The sequence below is a fragment of the Amborella trichopoda genome, chromosome 8 (genome assembly GCF_054954075.1).
Source record: "Amborella trichopoda isolate Santa Cruz 75 chromosome 8, AtrichopodaSantaCruz75HAP2 v2.0, whole genome shotgun sequence".
Lineage (NCBI taxonomy): Eukaryota > Viridiplantae > Streptophyta > Magnoliopsida > Amborellales > Amborellaceae > Amborella > Amborella trichopoda.
Window position 1 is genome coordinate 44,120,540 of NC_142343.1, and position 18,007 is coordinate 44,138,546.

The 18,007-nt window shown below is 35.8% G+C and overlaps 1 protein-coding gene across 3 annotated transcripts; it reads right to left on the reverse strand.

Annotated features, from left to right (window-relative positions):
• Nucleotides 1–1,664: 1,664 nt before the first annotated feature.
• On the reverse strand, nt 1,665–11,115 carry TH9 (thioredoxin H-type 9). 3 transcript variants are annotated; one of them, XM_088873993.1, is made up of 7 exons: nt 10,655–10,810; nt 10,387–10,453; nt 9,150–9,218; nt 7,809–7,931; nt 2,856–2,978; nt 2,083–2,255; nt 1,665–1,968 (listed from the first exon to the last, which is right to left on the reverse strand). In XM_088873993.1, the coding sequence occupies exons 3-6, from the start codon at nt 9,168–9,170 to the stop codon at nt 2,091–2,093; spliced, it is 432 nt and encodes a 143-aa protein (XP_088730119.1). In that variant the 5' UTR covers nt 9,171–9,218; nt 10,387–10,453; nt 10,655–10,810; the 3' UTR covers nt 1,665–1,968; nt 2,083–2,090. The 3 variants fall into 3 exon arrangements, with proteins under 3 accessions (XP_088730119.1, XP_088730120.1, XP_006842555.1); XM_088873994.1 differs by lacking the exons at nt 10,387–10,453; nt 10,655–10,810 and adding an exon at nt 10,971–11,115; XM_006842492.4 differs by lacking the exon at nt 10,387–10,453.
• Between the last annotated feature and the right edge of the window lie 6,892 nt (nt 11,116–18,007).

Here is an 18,007-nt window from a genome sequence, read left to right on the forward strand (position 1 = left end):
TTTAATTAAAAAATTTAAAGCTTAAAAAGTAGTATAGATCAGTCAGATCTATGAAATCTTAAAAATTGATGGTCCAAAAATGTGCTATAAGCTACACTATTTTCAAAACTTGAATTCCGTTTTCTTATCATGTCCATGTATTTTGATGTCGAGATGATCAATTTGAGTATATTTGGGTATCAAAATAACCTCTTTCGGTGAAATTCTTTTGGAGGGCGTTAACTTGATTGTTTAGAGCCTAGGCTCCATGTAAACTTTTTCGGGTGCACTGACCTCCAATAAAGTTTAGTTTATTTAAATATATAAGGAGACCGTTTTGGTACAAGAGGGCGCAATTATTTTTTTCTTATAGATTTTGAATGGGCTAGACTCAAAAGTTTTTTCTTTTTATTAAATCTATAACTTAGTACATCCAATTTAACATTTAATAGTTAGAAGTAATTGTAACCTCAATTGTAAAAATAAAAAATAAACTACTTCATAGTTCATAGCAATATTCAAAAAATTGATTCGGCCAAGCTACTCGGGACCTGATTGAGATGATTTAATCAGGCGAGTCCGAGTAACTCGATCGAGTCCAACTCTCTTTTACAAAAATAAAATGGAGAAAAAACGTTGTTATAGGTTTTTGAGTTGGAATCGAACTTGGAAAAAAAAGTGATAAGCGTCGGAATCGAATTTGGAACTCAGAAAAATAGATATTTAGAACTATTAAAATTAAAAAAGGATTTTAGAACTAATAAAAAAAATGATGTCTTTAAAAAGTGAGGAATCGAACTTTGGAACTCAAAAACACAGTAGAAATACCCAATAAAATATTCAAGCACAGCTGAAATAAAGTTGACGTGATAATATATTTGACGGTTAAAATTTTTTGTACATCCTACTCAGCTAAAACTAGGGACGAAGTTTATAGCTTGCAATTCCAAATTTTAATGCCGCGCTTGATTGGTGGAAGACCGGATTTGAGTGGGCGCATCTTCCACCAAGTGTTTACGAGTGATGAGATTCTGCACTCCTATAGGAATATTCTTCATTTATTATCTCGTGCAAAGCTCAATTTGGAACTATTTGTTGGACCTTAGATTATAGGATATAACCTCTCCAACCCTTTGAATAATATCGAACTAAATAAATAAATTCCACCCTGTTTATTATTGAAGAGATTGTCAATTTTCAATATACTCCCATGGGAGCATACCGTATACCTACTCCTTTGGGCAGACGATTAACTTGAGATGATTTTTTTTAATTTTAAAATTTGGGAACCAACTAAAATTCACTAGATTGTATTCAAGATAAACAATTTGGATTTGAGTTTTCTACCACGCACTATTTTTTTCATGACCATAGAGAATGCAATTTGAGATTTATTTTATTTTATTAAGCATAGCATATATGGGTTAAAGAGGTTACATCCAAAATTTTTAGGTACTAAAAATATTCCTTGATTAGGTCTTGCCCAAGAATTAAATAGACAATGCGCTCTTAGGAGCATGAAATCTTTTAGCTTTAATTATATCTAGATGGTGGTTTTAAAGTGGATGAAAATCTTAGGCAAGAAACTCTCCCATGTAGGCTCTTTACTTTGAGGGAGTAACAGTCATGGGCGGAGACTGACTAAAAGCTCTAGGAAAGCGAAATTTTAACATAGACAACTAATGTGTACACCAGATAAATGCCCGTTCATTCCACATAATGCTTCATCTCCGCAATCTCTATTAACAGACGGTGGCTGCCCTGCCTGTGCATCATAGGCATAATTTATATCGCACGCAAGCAAGCACAAAGTTGTGATCCACATGAAGCTCACTGCCAAAGTCTCCTAATTACATACGCAAAAATAAAGTCTCTTAGTCACAAAGACTAAAACAACCCAACAACATCAACCACTTCTACAAAATGTTTGGCTGAGAGCATGTTCCCTGTCTAATGCCAGTTTCCTTATGCATCATCCCTCTCAAATACCTGAAAACAATACAACACAATGCTCTTTTACTTTGTACCACTACAAAGACAACGAGAAAAGAACAGTGAGGGGGTGGAGGCCTAGAAATTCAATGATATACATACAATTCTTACCAAAATTATTATGCAGCATCTGAGAGAGTACACTTGGGTACAGAGTCCACTAGAGCAATTATCTTCTTTTCAAGCTCAGGTTTGTTTGCACCCACCAATTTTTCTATTTGTTTCCCAGCTTTGAAGAAGATGAATGTTGGGGTTGCTTGAATGTCCCATGACGAACTCAGTTCCTGCGTGATGATATAACATTGGTTATAAAGTAGATAAACAAGAATAAAAAGGCACACACTGAGTGCACTGGATCTATTCATTTTAAAAGAGAAGATTGGGCTTTATTTGGTTGATTATGTTGGCACGAGAGAGAAAGAGAGTTTGTAGCCCCCTAGGCCTGGATGGTCAGGGTGTTGGAGCCAGGACACAATGTCAAAGGTTTCATTCCTGCCTCGAAAACGAGAGAGAGAGAGAGAGAGAGAGAGAGAGAGAGAGAGAGAGAGAGAGAGAGAGAGAGAGAGAGAGAGAGAGATTTTTTGTTTTTTTTGTTTTTTTTTTTGGGGAGGGGGGGGGTTCATGGACCGGTTCACTATCTCAAGCCATCAACTTCCCTAGCATTGTTGGTGAGCATCTCTAATGTTAAGGGAGGCAGGACAAGAAAGGTAGAAAAATTGACAAAGGCCTTCGGGATCAGAAGACTCAAAACAAAATCCTCAGTGCGATCAAAAGGCTATAAAAGCACCGAAAACATTCTAGGAGAATGAAGCACACAGGGATATTGATAGGCAAAGCTCACAAGTAACCACAAAAAAAGAGGTGTAAAAGTTAGGAATTCTTACGCTCATTTCATCCACGTCTATCATCAGGTAAACCAAGTTGGGATATCTCTCAGAAAGCTCCCCATAAAAGGGTGCGATTACTCTACAAGGACCACACCAAGAAGCACTAAAATTTGCTACAAGCTGCACAAAAGGAAAAGTAAACAGAGGTTCAAACATAAACTAAACATCCATTTTATACAACAAAAAGGTGCCTCAGTCAAATACACAAAAAAATTTCATAAAAAGCTAGATGGAAAACCTCATAGAGAATAATAGGAAACCTACAAAGCACAATGCATATTAATTTCATAAACATTGACAATGTGATCTTGCCACACTCTAAGATGAGGAAAAGGCAACCTAGAAAGAAGCAGAAATTAATGGATCTTCTATTCTGCTTTAAAGTTTCAGAAGTCTATAGAACTTTACTGGCTGTTTGCCAGCCTCATAACTTCACGACCTCTTTCTTTTGAGATAGTCAACAACTTTGTAACATTTTCTTTTTATACATTAGAAAGAAATGAACACACATGCAAACACACACATACACACATATACATACATTCAACTTAATTTCATTGATGGGGATATAAAAGGGTATATACATCAGGTGAAACAAAAGGAAGATGTATACACAGAGATCAATCAGACAAGGAACCTGCAAAAAAGGGATCTCCATGAACACTCAATCTAGCCAGGACAACAGCCCAAATTCACAAATGTGTGTTCATGTGGTGTGTGCATATGTGTGTGTGTGTTCATGTGCTGTGGGAAAGATAACTATGTATTTGTGGAATCATACAATTGCGAGACTTGTGAAAGTCAATAAATTTATCACTGGATGGATTTACTGAGACAGCATACATTTGCAGGAAAACAGTTGAAACTAAACAGGGGGGACTCAGTAAAGTCTTCGTAGAAGTGGCAGGCAACTAGTATGCTTTTACCAACAACATCATCACCTATTAAAAAAAAGATGAGTAGCTGAAATTACAACCCATATCGACATTAGGTGACCCAGACATGCATTTTTTTATAAACCATTATACAATAGCAATTGTGTGTGTGCATGTATTTGTGTGAGTGTGTGTGTGTGTGTGTGTGAGAGAGAGAGACAGAGAGAGAGAGAGAGAGAGAGCATGAGCCCAGGATTTAGTGACCCTCAAAAGCTTGATTCAGGGATTTGGCCCCAGATAACAATCTGAAAGATTTTCTTAGTTCACAACTGACTTTGAGACCAAATATATTTGGCCCTTCAGAGCATGCCTCACTGTAACCCACCCAAAAATTGGTCCATTTGAACACCCCATAGTGTGGTGGTTTACTGCTGCTTCAAGGAGACTCCTCTAGAGGCTAGCGGTCGGACCTGATTTTTCTTCTCGCAGACGGCGAGAAAAATCCTCTCTCAAACAACCATGGAGGGTCCACACGCGTTGCACGCGTGCTCTCCTACGTGTGCATAGGAACCAACAAAGAGAGAGAGATTTTACGACAGGGGTGCGTTTAAACGCTTACCTCGTCGTTTTGGGGTTCGGGACACACCCGGGCAGTCTGCCCTCTTAGAACAATTACGAAGCCCTCCGGCTATCTGCCAAAGCAGTTTGGACATGGACTCTCTTCAAGCTTTTTTCAGTTCGTTGCTTCGTTCTCTCATGTTGGAAACTGCAATATGGACTCGGTTGTACTCCTCTATACGGGTTCACTCGAACAAGGGCTGGTTGACAAAAAGAAGGGATAAGGGGGAAAGGTGATAAGGATTCCCTTATCTACGCAAACGTTATACGCTCAGGTGGTCAGAGCAATCGAAGGATTAGAACTCTCTTGACTTATCGGCTTAGGAAGACTCCTCCCGAATGACTGAGGGAGAGAGCATATGCGCCTCTCACAACTCAACTCGACTGTACGGAGATGAAGTTAAAGCGATGATCGGAAGGTTGGAATCCTTGGGTTGACTCTGAAAGGTATTAGGTCAAGCATATGTCGGGTAGCAGGGCGCTATACGGTACCGCAGGTTTGCTACGTCTACACTGGAGATGCGAGGGGGAGAAATGAGGCCGTGCGTTCTCCACTGGCATGGGTTACTGCGCAGTGTAAGTAACAAGTGAAGAGAGAGAAGAAAGAAAGAAAAGGGGGAGAGGGAATGGAGCCACGTGGCTAGCAAGGGCCAGGGGTAGTTTCTCTCTCTGAAAAGTTTTCTCTCTTGGTGCTAGATCCAAGGGTTAGGAGCAAAAAGACAAGTAGAAACGAGCTTAATGCCTCTATTTCATTAATGAATGATCCGGCTTTTTTATAATTGACCTAGGCTTATATTTATAGAGGATCCACAAAACAGGGGTGGATACTTGAAACTAAGCCTAATTACAATTAAAAGAAATTATAATAAAATCCTGATTTTAGGAATAAAGACCAAAATACCCCTTAAACCTTTTGTGCTAATGACAAAACCATCCCTCTCTGAGGGGCCTTTCGTCATTGCCAAATCTTCAAAGCGTTTTCGGATGGTGATGGCGGTGTTTGAGACGATCAATCATCGTAGTCTTGATGTTTGTTTGATCCTTAAAAGTTTGATGTCTTTTGATCATCTTGAGGTGGACTTTTTCCTGAGCGGTGGAAACCTGGCTAGATCGTGAACATTTTTGGCCGTCATTGCAACGCGATCTATGGTGTTTCGAGTCTTTATTTTGATTGCAAATTAAAGAAGAGACTTCCATAGACGTTTTGCACCAATTTTTATCTGTTTTAGTCTTTGTTTGAAGTACTTTCTGATTTCAGGAGTTTACCGAAAAAGGGATTCCAGCAAACAGGTGATCTTATTTTCTTCATCCTTGGAATTTATAATTTATCCGACCTTAGATTGAATGCAACAGTTCTACCAGTTTGTAGCCCTTCATGATACGGTCTCATCGGACTTGTTTTTATGATGATCCGATGTACAGATCTCGAGTTTATTGCTTCACAAAGTTCGAGAAGTCCTTTCTTAAAAAAAGCTCTGATTTCCATGGTTTCGAGCTCATCTTCGCTCTAGAAAAACCTTGATTCTGGGTCATGTCACAGCGCATGCCATATGTCATAATGACTAGGTCGTCGAGACCTATCTTGTGTCCGAATTTGAGCTCGTTCTGACTTCAATCGAATAACGTGTGGGTGTTTGGAGGTCATCCCGAGAGGTGAAGATCACGGCCTCCATGATTGGGGACTGGTTTTGTGAGGCCCCACCGCAATAGTATACGACTTTACTAGTTTGAGGTAATTTGGGCCCAGAATGGTCCTGGGAGGTCCAATTGACCCCAAAATTGGTCCCTAGGGGTTTTTCGACGTTCTGAATGCAATGACAGTGGTCTGGTACCGTTTTGAAGCCCTAGCTCAGGGTTGTAGTTGTAAGGTCTCTTTGTGGTGTGATGGTTCTTTTTCCAAGGTTGCCTAGTGTTAGGCTTATTCTGCAGTGTTCTTTTGGTCTGGCGGTATCTTGAGTACCAGCAGAACTAGGTTGTCACTGGCTCTCTTCTTATTTGCATCAGTGATGTAGGTACGTCAAAAATGACGTACAACAGTTAGATTGAAAGACTACCAATATTTTGTGAGATATTGACAACCTTATTCCAATTCCAACAGATCTGGCTCTAATTCTGAGATTTATCGGGAAACATTCCCGACTAGTTTAAATTCTAGGCCAATCAAAGGGGAGATTGCAATAGGCATTAGTCCCATAAACTCTCCAACTAGATATATTCATAATTTCCTATGATTCTAGGATCATAAAAAAGATAATGTCCAAGAAATTGTCAGTTTGGTATCTTTTTTAGGGTATATTTGACACCTTATCAATTTGATTTCCTTTTATTGTTTTTTGATAAGTTATAGTTTCACAAATCAAACTTGCCAATATATATATATATATATATATATATATATATATATATATATATATATATATATATATATATATGAAAAAGCTAACAATAGCTGGGTAGCTATAATGAATAGTAATATAGGTGGAATCCTAACCGTCAGATCTTCATCGAGTGGTTCAAAATACATATCACTATTTTAATTTTAATTTTTTTCTATAAATCTGATTAAGATGAAATTATGGGTGTATATACCTAACACTATTGTGCACCATATAAAAATATAAAAAAAAAATTTTCAATAATTAAAATAACCAAATTACCCCCGTCATTTTTCAGGGATTTCGATCATTTTATATTTTGAAAAATAGTTTTTAATTGCGTGCCCTATTTTTTAGTATACAGGTCTAAAATTTCATTATGATCCAATTTCTAGAAAAAAGATTAAAATTCATATAGTGATATGCATTCTAACCACATGATGAAGATCTGACGGCTGAGATTCCACCTATATTATTATTTATTATAGCTGCCCAGCTATTGTAAGGTTTATATATATATATATATATATATATATATATATATATATATGTGTGTGTGTGTGTGTGTGTGTGTGTGTGTGTGTGTGTGTAGTGTCACTTTACAGTTTGATCTTTTATTATTTGAGAAAAATTAATACAGTTTGATTTGATCTTGGTGATGGAGAATAATTTGGGCCCACAAGAAAGAGAAGACTAACCAATTGATGCTACCAACTATCTCATTTGACTAAATCCCTTTCCATTTCCTAATCCTACACTGCTACTTTACAACTGATATCCTGCATAAAAAATAAACATCCTTTATGAGCAACCTGGTTACTTCATCCAAGGATGTTGGTTAGAAGTTTTGGTTTGGAAAGTACATCAAGTTCCTTGCTTACAAAACATGCAGTGCTAAATTCTAATGCATGCCTACTTAAATAATCAAACAAATATAGAAGCAATGTATAAATTTGAATTAGATAACTTTCAGAAGAATTTCATAATCAGTTGTTGCTACTGTAGAAATGCAGACAAAATCTTTGAAATATTTGGTGAGTTTCAACTGCAAAACATCAAAGGGCAGAGATAAAGCAACTCACAATCTTGTCATTCGAGGATGCCTCTGATATCTTTGCATCCCAACTTTCTCTACCAGTAATCACATGCACATTCCCGATATTTGCAGTAATCTTTTCGCCAGGTTCATCTTCATGTCTAGAACCCTATAAAAGATGAAGAAAATAAAAGGAAAGCCAATAAGAATAATGTCATGAACACCAACTAATAAGAGCTCTGACTAGTTCGATATTTGAATATATAGCTTAATTGAAATTTCCATAATCTCTGTGAGCAATGCTGGCTGCTGACTGAAGAAAGACCAGCAGTCTAGAATGAGATGATCATAAACACCCATTTATTTGAAAATTACTCATTAAAGGAAAAGCACACGAACAGGGACCAGTAATCTAGATTGCCATTGGCTTTGCTTCCGCTAAATAATATGGTGTTGGCCTCTAGGCCGAAGCAAAAGGGAAATAGGAAATCCATTTGCCAGTTCTTTAGTATTTTCCAGAGAAAGAAAGCTGCTTCAGCCAAAATTCTTGAATAGGCCTTCTTCATTTTAATTGTTTTAATCCATGTTAACTATAGTTCTGAGGGCAAGTATAGGCCAAAAGGTAATTTACGCTCACAAAATTTTGTAGGGGTTTAACAAGAGGAAAACTCTCTTTTTATATAGAAAGATATTTTCTTTTTCTTTAATTCCATGTTTTTTAATAAATGACAATACTTTTTCTGAATTAACAACAACAGAGAAACAAAATCCAAGGAGGCAAAAACTTGTCATGCTTCCAAGTCCACTCCATTATTTGCTATCAGCAAGTGCAATTAGTTTCTGAGCTTCGTCCAAAAAGTGAAAGCTGATGCAATGGTCAGTGAGAAGCCCAATGAAATGTCAGAAGATATTTTTTCAATGATAATCATTGGTATGAATTGATGTGCTCCTTGGTGATTTCTTTGAGCATTAAGGTAGAATGAAAACATAGAAAGTTCAATAGCATCTTGGTTAGTGGAGCAATGTCGGAAGGAATTGTTAATAAACAGAAAAAATATATCTACAAAATAAGAGCAAATTATGAATGATGCTTTTCAACAAATAAAAATGTAGATAGTTCAAACTTCAAAGTTGTGTGTTAGATGCTGAAATAATTCGTGATAGAGGACACAAATAAAGAATTAGTGAAGATAGAGAAATGATGTAAATGTACATAGTAACACGCGAGACCTCAATAAGTATTTCAGTTCTAAGAACAATGCCCACACATATGCCACTTATATCACTGATAATGGTGCCTTCAAATCTTCAGAACAAGATCATTCAAATAAAATACATACGAACCAGTATGTTACTAAACTAGCTGGTAGTAAATAAGAAATAATACCTTGGGAATACAATTGCCCATTTTTTATGTCCACTTCAACTTTAAAATGGAGGTTACAAAACTATGGCCCTGAAAACATAGATTTTTATCAGAGTATATCTCGACAGATATATCAGCAAAAAACACGTTGCTGTAGCAAATAAGTAACAATGAACCATTAGACATGCAAGAGCTTCAAGTGGACCACATAACAATAATTAAATGCATAAACTGGCCAAAATAAGTAGCAAGAAGCATGGTGCACATGCATTGTGTTCACAGAAGAACCTTACATGAAAGGCAGGGTAAATATATGGTTCTTTAAGCCCATCAAGCAAAATATATAAATAGATCATGATACACCAAATTGCCAGAAAAACTCTTTCATGGCTTATTCATCAGGAAAATGTGAAAGCTCAACCTAAGGGAGGAGAGGGATACTAGTAAATTAATCTCAAACTAGTCAGTTACATTTAGTTACATGATAAGCAATGATACTAAAAAATAGTGATATAACCAAGCAGATTGTCAGCAACACAAGTGCAAAAGTTAAAATTTTGAGGCCTGAATACATTTTAAAGAATAAAATAGAAATGAGATGTAAAATGAGTGAAGGTAAACATCAAACAGGCTATCATGGATAAATGCAAACTACCCAAAACTTGCTTTTCTAATTTCTATAATTTAAGGTTCTATGGGCACTAAAACCTAGACATTAGTATGCTATAGATGACAGATGTATCACAGAAATGAAAAATGAAAGATCCTGTGACTTACAATGATTGTACAAATTACAAAATATAAACTAGCCAAGCTAGTTTTAATGGAATACTTTCCCTAAATTGATGCTGTTAAAACATGCAACATTCACATTTGAAAAAGCATACGATCCATTAAAATATGAAATCAAGAGAAGCAAAGAAATGGGGAAATAAAAAATAAAAAATTTGGCTCAACAGAAAGCCATGAGTTCAAACTTCAAAGTGACTTTAATTTCACAATACTATGAAATTAGGTTATGTATCCATTAATCAAAATATAATCAATCATGTTAATTGTTTAAAACTCAATTTTTAAGAAATAAATACGGACCCAATAATACAGAAAAAGAACAAAAAAAAAAAAATTTGAAATTAAGAGTATTCCTCATTAGAGAGATGGAGAAAGAGACGACCAATGATCAATAAAACAAAATAGACACCATGAAATTAAGAGTGTTGGCAAGGTGGGGGGGGGAGGCAGAGAGAGAGAGACCTACCTAAGAGTGAAAATAAAGAAAAAAGGGAACATGAAATTAAGAGAATTGATCGAGAGAGAGAGACAGCCTGTCAACAAAGGAAAAACAGGTAATCATGGAATATTTAATAGAAATAAGAAAGAGATAGACTGAAAGTAAAGGAAAAACAAGCAATCATGAAATTAAGAGAATTAACAGAGAGAAAGTAAGAGAGAGAGAGAGAGAGGCCGAAAGTAAAGGAAAACAAGTCCATGAAATTGAGAGAATTAACAGAGAGAGAGAGAGTCACCTATCAATCAAGAGAGGACATTCAGCACCAAATGCCACTGATAAATCAACAGAAACCTAGAGCCCGAAGCCTAGGCCACCATATTCCAAACCCTAAAATTGCCAAAACTCATGTGAAAATAATCACAAAAAACAGAAACAAAAACAAAGAAAGCTTGGAGCGAGAAAAAAAAAAAAAAGGTTATATGGAAAAATGTAAGTAACAAATGCTTTTCTGTTTTAAGCCGAAAACATGAAGGCAACATGAAAAAACGTGGGAAATTTGGGGGCCCTGTAAAATGGAAATTAACCAGGAAATGAGGGCATAGGGGAATTACCTGTTTCAAGTTACCGGAAAACCCAACTTAATTTGGGGATTTCTATGTTTTTCAAGTTGGAAAAAATTTATATAAGGTGTCAACCGTATACTGTACGAGTGTGGTGCACCTAAAAACCCACAAGTGAGGTGCACCTAAAAAACCTACTAGAGAATGTCTTTCTTATGCTTGAAAACCCTGAAATCGATCATCTCAACCTCGTGATTCATAGACATGAAAAAATGGGGATTTCTAGTCCTAACAATAGTTCATCTTCTAACACATTATCTATACCATCCATTTTCAAGATTTCTAAGTATTTATATATCTGCTTGATTGTCACAGTTTCTAGAAATTTAAATTTCATAATTGGGGAGACAATAATAGATTTTCAATCATTATAAGGTCTTGCGACACCGAAAATGCATTTTCAGTATAGTTTTGATGTGCTCCTTACTTCAATAGTATAAGGTTATACAAACGTCACCCTTCAAAGGAAAAATTTTATGTAAGGTATCAACCTTATATTGTAAGGGTAAGGTGCACCTAAAAAACCCACTAGATAAAGTCTTTCACATGCTGAAAAACCCTCAAATCAATCATCTCGACCTCGGGATTCATCTTTTTTTAATGTGCTAAACAAATAGCAATCTAGTTCTAAAAATAGTTCATCTTCTATATTATCTGGACCATCCATTTTTAAGATTTTCAAGTGTCTATAGATCTACTGGATCCTCACAAATTATATAATTTTAAATTTCATAATTGGGGGCAATAATAAATTTTCATATCATCGTAAGGCTTTGCGGCACCGAAACTGCATTGTCGGCATAGTTTTGAGATGCACACTGCATTGTCGGCATAGTTTTGAGGTGCACCTTACTTCAATAGTGGAAGGCGATGTTGGTAGATTCGCTTCGGAGTCTTTGTCAGTCTTATGAGAAAATTTAAGTAATTTGGTGCTTCGGCCAATTCGGGAGAAGACTTCGGATTTTAAAAAAAAATTAATATAAATTAATATAAATAAATAAATTATATATATATAATTATAATATAAATAAATAAATCAATATAAATAAATAAATTTTATATATATATATATATATATATATATATATATGAAAAAATATTTGGTGAGCCAGCTCGCCTATAGAAAACCTGTGAGCCAAACGGCTCAGATCAATTCATGAGCAATAGACAATTGTTGGCGAGTTGTCGTTTTCAAAATTTGAAAACCCTTTTGTTAGAGCATCCTGACAACACCAAAGAGGAAGCTCTCTCTCTAGTGCGAAATCCTCTCTCTCCCTCTCTTTCTCTACTACGAGCATCAACAACCCAACAAGCTACGAAACCTCTCTCTCTCTATTGTGAAACCCTCTCTCTCCCTCTCTCTCTTTATTGCGAGCATCAACAACCCAACAAAGCACTGCAAAAACTATATCTCTCTCATCTCACGCTCTCTCCTTCGCGCTCTCTCATCTTAGTGGAACTCCTCTGCCGAACCCATCTCTCTCATCTCAGTAAAACTCCTCTACTGAAACCCCTTTCTCTCAACTCAGTAAAACTCCTTCACGCTGAAGAGGCTCTCTCTCTCTCTCTCTCTCTCTCTCTCTCTCTCTTTGCAGAGCTCAACGAGACAAGGCTCTCTTTCTCTCTCTCATTGGGCAACAAGACAACGAAAGCATAACACCACTTTCTCTCTCCATAGAGCACAACAAAGGTATGGATGAATACCAAATTGGTTTCATTTTATGACTTCACATATTATGGCTTTTTCTTCATTACTTTTAGGGATTTCAATTTAGAGCTTTTTTTTTTTTTACTTCACATAATAGCTTTGTATCAATGGACACTTAGAAACATAAACAATGATCGCCTAGAAACATTGTGGATACTTTTGTAACACCAGAATATGGAATTGATGTTGTTCCGTCCCTTCCCTATCCCATCCCTAACCTCCCTCCACCCCCTTCCCGTACCCCCTCCCTCCAAATTTCTATGTATGTGCTTGTGTGGATAACCCGTGGGTTTTTTCTACAATTTTGTATGCGTCCTATTGCTAGCACAATGACCATTTGCTTGTTAGTTTATTAAAATATTCAAAATTTGTTAATGAAAAGGGTTTGGTAAGTAGAAGCTGGAATCAAGATTGAAAATCTCATTTTGAAATCTTAAATGAAAAAGTTTTGAGTACTATGTAATTGAAAATACTTTGTTTGGTTAATCTATCTGGAATTCTAGGGATTTTGGAAACTATGTTTAGTATAAGCTGTAATTTTACCAACTTTGAAGTATGTAAATTGGTTTATATTACTATTCAATGAAGTTTGTTAATGAGATTGATATTTGTCAAGAGCACATATCTCAGTCAGAAGACCTACTTGGAAGGACTTCTTTCAATCTAAAATTTTAGGAATTGCACTACTAGATGATTATTAAAAAATAAAATAATTGAAATTTTAGTATTCTAACACTTCTCATCATCTAAAAATTGGATAGTCTCTATTCAACCTTGATGCATTAATTTTTTATGTGCATGGAGCATACAATTAGGAATTTTTATTATTGAGCTTAATCTATGGGTTGAAGATGTTAAATCCTCAAAATTTTTGGGGCCCTAAAATTAATTTTAGGTGAGGTTTTTCGCCGATGGAGTAAATACACATTATCTTATGGAACAGAATGTGCTGAATGAAATATATTTTGGCATGTGTTAAAGGAAAAAGTCTATGTAAAGAAGAAGCCCTAAACAATCAAATTAAGGGGCCCTTCCAAAATCCACCTTGTTTCGATGCTCAAAAATCCTCAAATTGATCAAATAGACCTCAAGATGCTCTGTTAAGTGATTGAATTTTTTTTCATTAGGTTTGTTTCCTTTCAATCATGAAGCTTTTTGGTTTGTTAATGGTTCAATTAGGGTGGAATTGTTGTTGCTCTGTGAAGTCATAATTTGGAGATTTATTTTTAAATAAATTGTCAAATGGCATCCATTGATGTTGCTCTGTTAAGTGATTGAATTTTTTTTATTTGGTTTGTTTCCTTTCAATCATGAAGCTTTTTGGTTGGTTAATGGTTTAAACATGGTGGAATTGATGTTGCAAGATAATAGAAATGAAAATTGTAAAATCATTTTTTAAAAAATATGTGAAGTGTTGAAGTCATTAATTGACAAAGATTTTGTAATTTGTGTAGGGTAATTTTAGCACCTGAGATGGACCTCACCATTTCAAAAAGTGTGGCATCTCCCACATGGTCAGAGAATGACAATATGGGGAATCCTATAGAGTCCACGAAGCAAGATCCATTGCTTGCAACCCCGCCCCCCAATAAGTACACAAATCTTGAAAATGGGGAACATGTGTTGTCATCCAAGGCGTTTGAAATAGAGAGACCCCGCATAGGAATGAAATTCAGTGATGAAAATGATGTATATGAATTTTATAAGGCTTTTGCACTGGTGGAAGGGTTTGGTATCAGAAAGGGAAGTACTCACACGAATAAGGATGGAAAGAGAATTGATAGGGAATATAAATGTTCTAAAGAAGGATTCCGCATGGTGAAACAAGTGCAACCTAGAAAAATTGTCCCTGAGACATGGTGTGGATGTGATGCGAATATGTGCATAAGCACAAATGCCAACAATGAGTGGGTTGTCACAAAGTTTGTTAAGGATCACAATCACTTACTTGTATCTCCACATAAAGCTCGACTCATCCGATCACACTGAACAATATCGGACGTGACAAAGACAATGATAAACTCCAAGAGCTCTGCTTTGGTAAAATCTCGAAATATCTATGATGTCTTTTTAGAGCAGGCTGGAGGGATTGATAATCTCCTTTGCTTACAAAGAGACATTGAAAACCAATTAGGAATCAAGAGAATAAAATTCAAAGGGGAAGATGGAAATCGTGCGATGGAATGGTTAATCGATATGAAGAGATCCCATGCATCTTTTTTCTAGTGAAATTAGATGAAGAAGATCACATTGTCAGCCTACTATGGGTAGCTGTTATGTCAAGGGTGTTCTACCATCACTTCTCGGATATAGTCGCCTTTGATACCACATATAAAACAAATGCTTTTGGCATGCCCTTTGCTCCCATACTTTGAGTGAATCACCACCTTAGCACAACATTTTTTGGGTTTGCCCCTATATTTGATGAGAAAGTGGAGTCTTTGGTATGGGTATTTGAAAATTGGCTAGAAGCAATTGGTGGATGTCAACCCAGAGTAGTTATCACCGATCAGGATCTTGCCATGACCACTGCAATGAGACAAGTTATGAATAAAGACAGATATCATTATTGTAAGTGGCACATACTTTCAAAGGTCAAAGAAAAATTGTGTCATGTCATGTGAATGAGTCCATATTGCTCAGAAATATTCAAAAACTGTATAATAAGCCAAACTGAGGAAGACTTTGAGTCAAAATGGAAATATCTTACTGAGAAATACGATCTTCTAGGAATGAATGGCTTAATAGATTGTACATATGTTGAAAGCAATGGATTGATGCATACATGGCAGATGCATTCACGACAGGTATGTCATTGATTCAGATAAGCGAAGAAATTAATGAGCACTTCAAAATGTATGTGACTTCCAATACAAGCTTGTGCACATTGTTGGAAACTACTATAAAAGTGCATGATAAAAAACTTCTTAAGATGAGAGAAAATAACTTAAAAAACATGACATCTAAGCCTTTTATGAGGACCACGTTTGACATCGAGGCTCACGATTCGAAGATATATACACACAAAGTTATGAAGTTGTTTGGATAAGAAGTTGTAGAAAGCGCCAATTACATGAGTGAAATTATTGAAGACAATAGCACAGTTGCAAGCTTTGAAGATATACACACAAAGTTATGAAGTTGTTTGGATAAGAAGTTGCAGAAAGCGCCAATTACATGAGTGAAATGATTGAAGACAGTGGCACAATTGCAATATTTAAGGTATCAAAACGTGAAAGTGTGCAGTTTACAAAGGGAGTGGACATGACAAAATGAATTGTCCATCTCTTGCATGTTTCAAGTATGAATGAACGATTGCTCCATTTTTTGTACTCTATGTGATTTTAATATGAATTATTTAAATATAAATATTTGAAATGGGTTTTCTTCGTTTAAGTTAAATGTAAATATAAGATACACGGACGGGTCATGTGAGAATGTCGAACATGCTGAGTAATGGTAATAATTTTTTGAGAAGCATTGTGGTACTTCTATCCGTGCTTGTATTACTTACTGATGGTCGTACAGTTGCAGACACCGATTGATGGATGACTTCACATTTCACTTGATGTTTCCAAGTCATAAAACAATGTCTGCACTAGCTCCGATGAGTTTACCTTGTTTCATGGTCATGTCCATCCACAATAGATGGTGGTGATGGTAGAATAGGCTATCATGTAGTGAGAAGAATATTTTAATTATTTGTAAACTTAATAACACACCTTTTGGAGGGTGTTCCTTTTGGAGCCATTTGACATATTTTTCTCGTATGGGACCATGTATCTTTTACTTTTTATGGATGTTTTCGAACTTTAGCAGTGTGAAATTGGTTTGTTTTAATCAGTAGTGCAAAATTAGTTTGTGGTGTGTTCATTGTTTGTATTGATTTGTTATCTTGGAGCTCTCTCGTTATCTTGGGATAGTGCTTGATTGGGTTTGGAATTTTTGACAGATTTTGTATGATATACGGCTTGAAAAACCAAAAATATGGCAACAGAGCCCAATTGGGTTTGGAATTTATGACAAGTTTTGTATGATATATGGCTTAAAAAACAAAAAATATGGCAGTAGTGCCTAATCGAGTTTGGAATTTACGATAGGTATTTCACAAAGGCATTCTTTTAACATGCGGGTACTTAGCATGGTATTCAAGGGGCATTCTTTTACCAGGGGCATTCTTTTAACATGTAAGTACCTAGCATGTTACTCACGGGTTTATTATGGTAATTTTGCACAAATGTATTTAAAGGGATATACATTTCTCGAGTTGTTTAAATTCTCAAATTAACACTCGGGACCAGCTCTAAGTCAATCAAATAAGTGGCCACATGATAATATCTATTGTCCATATGTCACTCCCTATATATCATTTCACCAGCATGAGCTTGCACAAACAAGTGTGTGTTGTCCAACATGTGAATGATAAATTTTTTAGAAGCGGGAAATGATGCATTTAGAGTCGCAATAAATTGAGCCATTGGAACACCACTACAAACCAACACCAGAAACAAATTACATATATATGCATAAAAGTTTTGTGATACCTGACCACTATAATGAAATATAAGTCTTTGTTTTACTATAAGAATAGAAGCGTCTCAATGAAGGCTGAAATATATAAGACTACATAGAAATTTGCAACACAATTTGAAGAGAAATGACTGAAAACACAAGGGTTCACATGCAACTATAAGAAAGAATGGCATGCTTTCACATGGCCGAATTTCAGCTTTTATAGCACATTTTTTTTATAGCCCTCAATAAATGGCACAATCGCCCCAAAGCAGATCCAAATCTGGTCGAAGCAGCCCGAAGTGTCTCGAATCTGACTGAAGCTACAACACCAAGCTTCGCTTTGCTTCAGTCTATGCTTTAAATCCAAAGGATTCAGCCTCTTCAGTTGAAGCGAAACGAATTTGATAACATTGGTGTAAGGTTGACACCCTATACAAATCTCACCCAACTTTCAAATCATACATGAAATTTTACACTAAAATTCCTTATAATTATGTACGTCCAGTTTCTCTTAGAAAGAGTAGCCCTAACCGTGACAAAAGTCTTATTCCATAACAAGTAGCCCCAATAAACACAATCATTTCTTTTTCAGTATTGTGTACCACAATACCATTTACTTTTGATATAAAGATATTACAATTACTTACAACCATACGATGTGAAACCTCGTAGCTTAGGTGTATTACAAAGTTCAATAAAAGTTATTTTGAAGTTTGAACTTGGTCAATAGAATAAAATACATTCATCCATTTTCGCATCTAATGGTCAAGATTAATTGTGACCATCTTGTACTAAAGGTAAATGG

What these genes read in the sequence shown, in the direction of transcription:
- TH9 (XM_088873994.1), bottom strand. Translation starts at nt 9,170, where the DNA reads ATGGGCAATTGTATTCCCAAG. An exon ending in CATCCTCGAATGACAAGATT is followed by an intron (nt 2,979 to 7,808) that starts GTGAGTTGCTTT and finishes CCTTTTGTGCAG; the next exon opens with CTTGTAGCAAATTTTAGTGC. An exon ending in TAGACGTGGATGAAATGAGC is followed by an intron (nt 2,256 to 2,855) that starts GTAAGAATTCCT and finishes ATCATCACGCAG; the next exon opens with GAACTGAGTTCGTCATGGGA.